The sequence below is a fragment of the Belonocnema kinseyi genome, chromosome 2, assembly GCF_010883055.1.
Source record: "Belonocnema kinseyi isolate 2016_QV_RU_SX_M_011 chromosome 2, B_treatae_v1, whole genome shotgun sequence".
Taxonomy (NCBI): Eukaryota; Metazoa; Arthropoda; class Insecta; order Hymenoptera; family Cynipidae; genus Belonocnema; species Belonocnema kinseyi.
Window position 1 is genome coordinate 53,710,054 of NC_046658.1, and position 7,438 is coordinate 53,717,491.

Here is a 7,438-nt window from a genome sequence, read left to right on the forward strand (position 1 = left end):
AAGGAGAATCCCAGGACTATTCTTCTGGGAGTATCTCTTCTAACCTTTCAATTCTCAGCTTGGCCAGATAATCACACTTCCTAGACTAGGTTTCGAGGAGAACTCCGAAGCTATAAATAAATCATCAAAGAATTAATTAATTAATAATTAAACGTTTCGCCTATTTTAGTATCATAGGGATACCCATGCGTGATCCTCTTCACAGTTTAAGAGTGACAATAAAGAAATTATATAATCACTTGATTTTATAAATTGATAGATTCGGATTGACGAATATAAAGAGAATTGGCTCTAGAGAGCATATTTTATTGAACGTATTTCGCATTATTTGCCAAAGTTTAGATGGATGATAGAAATCTAAATGTAAAAGCTTAGATTAGGGTTTTATTGAATAAACGCCTTTTTATAAAAACAAAATCGTACGTCTTCTTACATGAATTCCCTTTTTTATTCCACTTTTTAAACTTAATTTAAGGATAACTCTAATTAATTACAGGTGTAATTAATTGCTACGTACTGCGAATCAAACGTTCAAGTTGTCGCGGGTAACAATATATATAAGCGGAAAGATTGTAAGAAATGGAAATTATGTAAGCGGTTAGGAATACATTATGAATAAAGAAAAAAAAAGTAGTAGAAGTTTTAATTAAAAGCCCGTCAGTTCTAAACCAAAAATATAATAGTAGAATTTTCAAAAAAAAAAATAGTTATTCTAAATCAAAAAAACTTTAATTTGTAAAAAATCCTTCACAAAATAATTGAATCCTTAAACAAAACAGATTAATTTTTAACCAAATGGTTGAATTTTCGGGCTAAAAAGGAACACTTTTCAACAAAATGATCAAATTTTTAAAAAGAAAAATGATTCTAAATCAAAACAACTTTAATTTTTAAAAAAATCCTTCATAAAATAATTGAATCCATAAACAAAACATATTAATTTTCAACCAAATAGTTGAAGTTTTGGGCTAAAAAGGAACACTTCTCAACCAAATCATCAGTTTTTTAAGAAGAAAAAAGATTCAATTTTAATTTATAAAGTTGCATTTTTAACCAACAAGTTACATTTTCAAATTAAAAATACTACTTTTTTAATAAGAATTATGAATCCAAAGGACGAACTATCGGTCCAAAAAGACGAATGTTTAATAAAAAAGTTGAATTTCGGACCGAAAATTACGATTCTTTAACAAAATAGATCAATTTGGAACAAAATATATTAAATTTACAACTTAACAATGGATTTTTTTATCAAAAGAAATGAATTATGAACCAAGAATTTAACAGTGGACTTTTGAACCAAAAGTAATTAACTTTCAGCTAAAAATGATTAGATTTTATTAGTTTGTTCTATTAACTCAGTTCGCATATAAGCGAAAAAAGCTAAAAAAAAAGGTAAAATTCCTTCTTAATCGGAGGAATAAAAAGTCTTTAAAAACGGGGAAAAAGGGGAATAGGTCAAAAAGATTATGAAGTAGGGCGTATCGAAAAAAAATCTTCACTCGTAGTTCTATTGCGGCTGAAAACTTTATTTGGGAGTCGAAAACATTTTCCTAAAGTTTCGTTGAAAAAAATTTCTTCTGTCCCCGTATTGCAGGTATACTCAATTCGCGATTCTGGACCGCCCGATCTTAATCCGGCCGGCTTCACGCTTGGATGCTACCGTCACCCCTCTGAGTCGTCACGACCTAAACGGGCAAATAGTCAACCCATTTCGACATAGATGATATAGGAAAGAGCTCGAATTTTTAATGAACTTCTTAACGGGCTAGCAACCTTTGAAGTAAGTTTTAAGAAATGTATACATTCAAAGAAAAATATGAGATTTAACAATAATTTTAATCAGCTAACTGGTTTATGCATCATTTTTAAATCATGCAAAACAATGATACATAACCTCAAAGTGACAGCCGTACACATTATTGCCTGAAAAGAATATTTATATTCCAGTGATATTCATTTATATTTTTGTATCAATTTGTTCCGTTTATTTTTCGTAATTGCTAAAAAAATATCCTGAGATTTAAAAGACTCCGTAAAAGGCTTCTTTATAGAAGACTTCGAGTCTGTACATTCCGTGGACTAAGTTGCCAGGTTCAGAAGCTACATATGCGCCACCCAGTCCTGAAGACGGCCCATAGTCAAAATATAATTATTTCAAAACACAAACAATTTTGTATGAGATCTGAGTAACCAGAAAAAATAATTCGGTGAAACTGATTTTATACCTGAATTCTTTAAAAGTTGACTTTTTCGCTATTTTCTTAAGGTGGGTTTCCGTATGCGCGACTGAAGTCTGATGCAGTAATTTGTACAGCAGCACGTGACAGCATGGATCAATTCATAACATAGACACACAAAAAAAAGTGTGCGGAACTGGTAACAAGACACACGTATTCCTATGGATTTTGGGGCGCTGAATTCAAATTCGGTATCAAAAATAACCCATCACGTCATGGTTAAGCCATAACCTCAAAAATGACGAAAAATCATGCACTGCGGCAAATAAATTTCAAAATAATGCCAGTGATGCAAATTTTCACTTCAAAAACATGTCGACAACTGTGAAGGATCAACCCTTGCCTGATATCAACTTCTTTAATATAACTTTACCCAACAGAACCTCACCTAACCTGAATTAACAGAAATTTATTGAACTACACGTTAAGCTCTGGAAGAATATTTTCCTTGTAGCAATTGTGTGCTACATCGAATGGGCCAACTCGAGCCTAACCTGGAAATAAATCTAACCTAGCCTAACCTAATCTAACCTAACCTCACGAAACACAATTAAACTGATTGTGTTGTCCCGTCGTGTTGGCGGTACCGTTTGAATCAGCTTGGACTTAACCTGCAAAGAGGTCAAACCTATCCTAACCTAAAAAACTCTGACCTAACCTAACCTAATTTAACTTCACGTAACACAATTAAACTCATTGTGTTGTCCCGTTGTGTTTGCGGTACCGTTTCATTTAGCTTCGGCTTAACCTACATAGAGGTTTAACCTTTCCTTACCTAACAAAACCTGGCCTAACCTAACCTAGCCGAATCGCGTTCACCTATTAAGGTTAAGGCGATCTTAACCTACAAATGCATCTAACTTAACACAACCTAACGAAATTTTGCTTAACACAACACAACTTAACTTAAGTGTTCCCGTTGTAACACAATAAAATTCACTTCATTGTACTACAGGTGGTTTAAAATTTAGACGCACATTACTCATTTGAAGAAATTTAGAACTACAAGTAGAATTAACCCCATTTCAATTAACCTGACAATGTTTGTATCAATTAAAATGTAGAACTGTAACTTAAACATGCAAATGAATAAGATTTTTATTCAAAATTTTTTTCTCTCTGCTTTTCTTAAAATTAAGGGATATATTTATACTATACGCAAAAACAGGGTTGCCAGCGTAATCGGTTAGGTTACGTCCGGTTTCGTTAGGTTAGGATAGGTTAAACCTCTATGTAGGTTAAGCTGACGCTGAATGAAACATTACCGCAAACACAACGGGACAACACAATATTTTAATTGTGTTTCGTGAGGTTAGGTTAGGTTAGGTTAGGCTAGGTTAGATTTATTTCTAGGTTAGGCTTGAGTTGACCCATTCGATGTAGCACACATTTGCTACTGGGAAAATAAGCTTCCAGAGCTTTACGTGTAGTTCAATAAATTTCTGTTAATTCAGGTTAGGTGAGGTCAGGTTCTGTTGGGTAAAGTTATGTTAAATAAGTTGATATCAGGCAAGGATTGATCCTTCACAGTTGTCGACATGTTTTCGGAGTGAAAATTTGCATCACTGGCATTATTTTGAAATTTATTTGCCTCAGTGCATGATTTTTCGTCATTTTTTGAGGTTATGGCTCAACCATGACGTGATGGGTGATTTTTGATACCGAAATTGAATTCAGCGCCCCAAAATCCATAGGAATACGTGTGTATTGTTACCAGATCCGCACACTTTTTTTTTGTGTGGCGGTGTAATTAATCTACTCGAGGAAGAAGAAGAAGAGGAAGTACTTCTTATGCTTTTATTGAATGAGACAAGTCGAAGTGAAATTCGAGAACTTTTTTGAAACAGGAAATCGGAGGAATTTTAGAAAATTTTAATTGAGCGGCATCTTTATAGTGATGACACAATGTTCCAAAAATTTTTCCGTGTTAATATCAGTCAGTTTAATGACATTGGTTGAAGATCTTCAGATAATAACAAAGTATGTATAAAATTCATGTAAAAAATATTAATGATATTTCTTTGAAATAAATAATTTAAAGAAATATTCAACAAGATTTTAAAACAAAGTTTGATGTATAAATAACAAATGAACAATTCATAATTTTTATCTTTTAGTTTAAAAAGTGTCAATTAAAAAAAAATTGTAATCCATCAAGTTTTAATGCTTTTCACTGAAATTGCTTAAAATTATCTAATTTAACAAAAAATTTAATTACTTGATTCATTCCTTAAATTAGAGCATTGAAAATTATAGCTTGAATTTTTTTTTAAACCTTCGATCTGTACAATTTATGAAAGTTAGAATTGTTTTATTTTATAGTTTACCGATATTTATTTTAAAATTGGCAAATTAAAAATTATTCTTTGTTTTTTGTCAATTAATTTTAAGGGTATATTTAAATATATTTAAGTATTTAAGTAGAATGAAATAATTAGCAGAAAAGTAGCCTTGCGCATAGAAAGTATTTGAAAAGTGTAAAATAAACACACAATTGTGAATATGCAAGTCGCGGCGGCTGGACCGCTAGACTGCTTCTTGAGCAGTCTAGTCGCCGCGATTTATAGGCGCCCTCGGGGTCCCTACCGTCGCGCGTCGTGTTTCGTCGCTGCTCCAGTCACGCATACGGAAACTCACCTTTAGAGTTACGAAAATTTTATCGATTACCTGTCCATTGAATTTGTGATGTAGGTTATTAGAAGTGTATTTTCAATATACTGCAAAAATAATACATCAATGAGGTTGACATCAAAACAGTTTTTTTCATTACTTTTAATTAGAAGAATATGTCTAAAAGTGAAATAATGTTCTTTAATTCATGATCAAACACATTTTTGAGTTTTTAGATGAAGTAAAAATGTTTTCCAGTATAACTAAATGTGTGTCTGTATAGTAAGAAATTAATTTTTGCAAAATTTTTTTTTTCCTAAGCGCCCGACATCGAAAAGTTTTTATATCGTGAAATAAAAAGCAATATTTCAATTTTTAATATTTTCTTACAATTTAAGATCAATACGTATTATTTTAAGGCCAACCTCCTTATTATATTATTGCTCAAATATATTTAACATAAATTTTTATAACAAAAATTACATATGTCATGTGTAAGTAGATGAGAAAATTCAAACACCTGTTACAAGTAGCGAAAAATTCGATTTTGAAATATTTTTACAAATTTCAAGTTCGTTTAGGCCGGGTAAAAAATGCAAGGAAATTAATGATATACAGGTATGCGTTCACTTTCTCTAAACTTTTTTTTCATAAGCAACATTTTTGGAGTTTTAGAATTAAAAAAATTATACATATACTCAACTCTCGAGATAAGCACCTTCAGTTTACATTATTCTTTGAACTTGAGGTGCCGGAATTTGGTAATGAGCGCAGCACGGGGCGCGTTACATGCATCAGGTTGCGTCATGTCTCCAAATCCAACAGAAATCGTGCACGCGATCCTGTCTGTTTAGGTAGGGATTCCCCCCGAGATATGCTGAATATTATGCCTGAAACCATGCTTATCTCAGGAGTAAAGTGTAATCTTCATAGGAGCGCTGGTGTCTCTCAAAAGAAAGCTCCCGGGGCAAAATCCTAATACTCGACGTCCTCCCTCCACGCTCTGTCACGAAAAATAGAGTCCCAAAACACTCGAAAAATAGTTCGAAAACGCTCGAAAATTTGTGAATTCGGAAATAAGTAGGCTTCCGCGAGCATTAAAGAGGCTTTCGCGATATCCTAAAACTCCCTCCGTGCTTTGTCAAACCGAGTTTGCCCGATGATTTTAGAGTACTAAGCGAGCACGTAGCGAGATTTCAAACAAATGTTCAATGTTTCACAAGTGTTCGCTGAAGTGTCTTTAATGCTCGCAGAAGCCTACTTATTTGGGAATTCCCAATTTTCGAGCGTTTTCGAGGAAAAACGAGGACTGACAAGCTCTCTCCAACCTCGCGCAGAACTCTATTTTTCTTGACAGAGCATGCAGGGAAAAATTGCCGAGTATTAGCATTTTGCCCCGGGCTTTCATCCTTATTAGCAATACAAAGCAAGAATCTTATTTTGGTCGATAGGCTCTAGTGTAAAATCTGTATTAAGGCAGTTCTTACGGATTGAAAGTTAAAAGGTAAAATATAATTATTTTTTCAACTCACCTCCGTCTGCGTAAGTTTCCGAACCGTAACCATCTTGATAACCAGATGCCCAGGTTCCTTCGTATCTCGCAGTGGAAGTCGTGGATTGTCTCACGCCGTAGCGACCCTTGTGTCCCCCAGTCCATTCTCCACGATAAAGCCAACGGCCGCGGGTTTCCATTCCGAGACCATGTCGTTTTCCATTTTGCCATTGTCCCTCGTAAAATGAACCACTGCATTAACGAAAATACAAATCTAATTAGAACCGAATTTTTCGAAAATGAGAGACGTATTCTGGCCTATTATTGAAGGACAGCCTTCTCTAAAAAATAAATCGTAAAAGATAAATAGACGTACATAATTATACAAACTACTTGCGAGATCTGAATGAGTGAAACTTGAATTAATTACAAAATTAATGCGCGTGCTGCGCGCGATTATTGATTTTTTCTCAAAAACTTTTTAAACTAAAATTAATACAAAACATTTGTATCATTCAAAATGATGGAAAAAAGACAGTATTTTTTATAGTTGATGAAAGTTAATAGTTGAACTTCAGAATTAAAATATGCATAATATTTGTGTATATAGGCAATGAAACCGCTGCATTTTTATTCTAGAATACCAATTTCCGCCGAAATGCTAACATAATTGTTGAAATACTTTAAATACGCTTCAAATTCCAGACTTCTGTTCAAAATAACAGCCCTCCGCTAAACAACCGCAGGATTTCGCCGGGATCGGGTGCTAATCTGGAAAATTGCACCCGCTTCAAGCGTAATCGCGGTAAAATTTCAGGCGACAACCACGTCTCACGACCGTGAGATAGGTGGTATATATATAATTAAAAATTTGTCATAAGGACAACAGCAGGATTTCGCTGGAGCGGGTGCTAATCTGAAAAAATGCACCCGCTTCCAGCGAAATCACGGTAAAATTTCAGCCAAAACCACGTCTCACAACCGTCAGATACGAAGGTGGATTGATAAGTTTCCGGCCTGACCAAGAAAAACAACGTTTTTAAGAATTTTTTTTTTTATTTCTCAACATAATCTCCTCCAAGGCTGATACATTTCT

The 7,438-nt window shown here is 33.8% G+C and overlaps 1 protein-coding gene across 14 annotated transcripts in view; it reads right to left on the reverse strand.

The window, feature by feature from the left end:
* LOC117167443 (junctophilin-2) overlaps nucleotides 1-7,438 on the reverse strand; it is a 219,730-nt gene that overhangs the window by 178,065 nt on the left and 34,227 nt on the right. For 13 of the 14 annotated variants that reach the window (XM_033352389.1, XM_033352390.1, XM_033352378.1 and 10 more), the window contains exon 3: nucleotides 6,383-6,594. In XM_033352389.1, the coding sequence (XP_033208280.1) occupies nucleotides 6,383-6,594 (212 nt within the window). Of the gene's footprint in view, nucleotides 1-1,587; nucleotides 1,689-6,382; nucleotides 6,595-7,438 lie in introns of those variants that run through there. The other variant, XM_033352392.1, reaches the window with a different exon arrangement.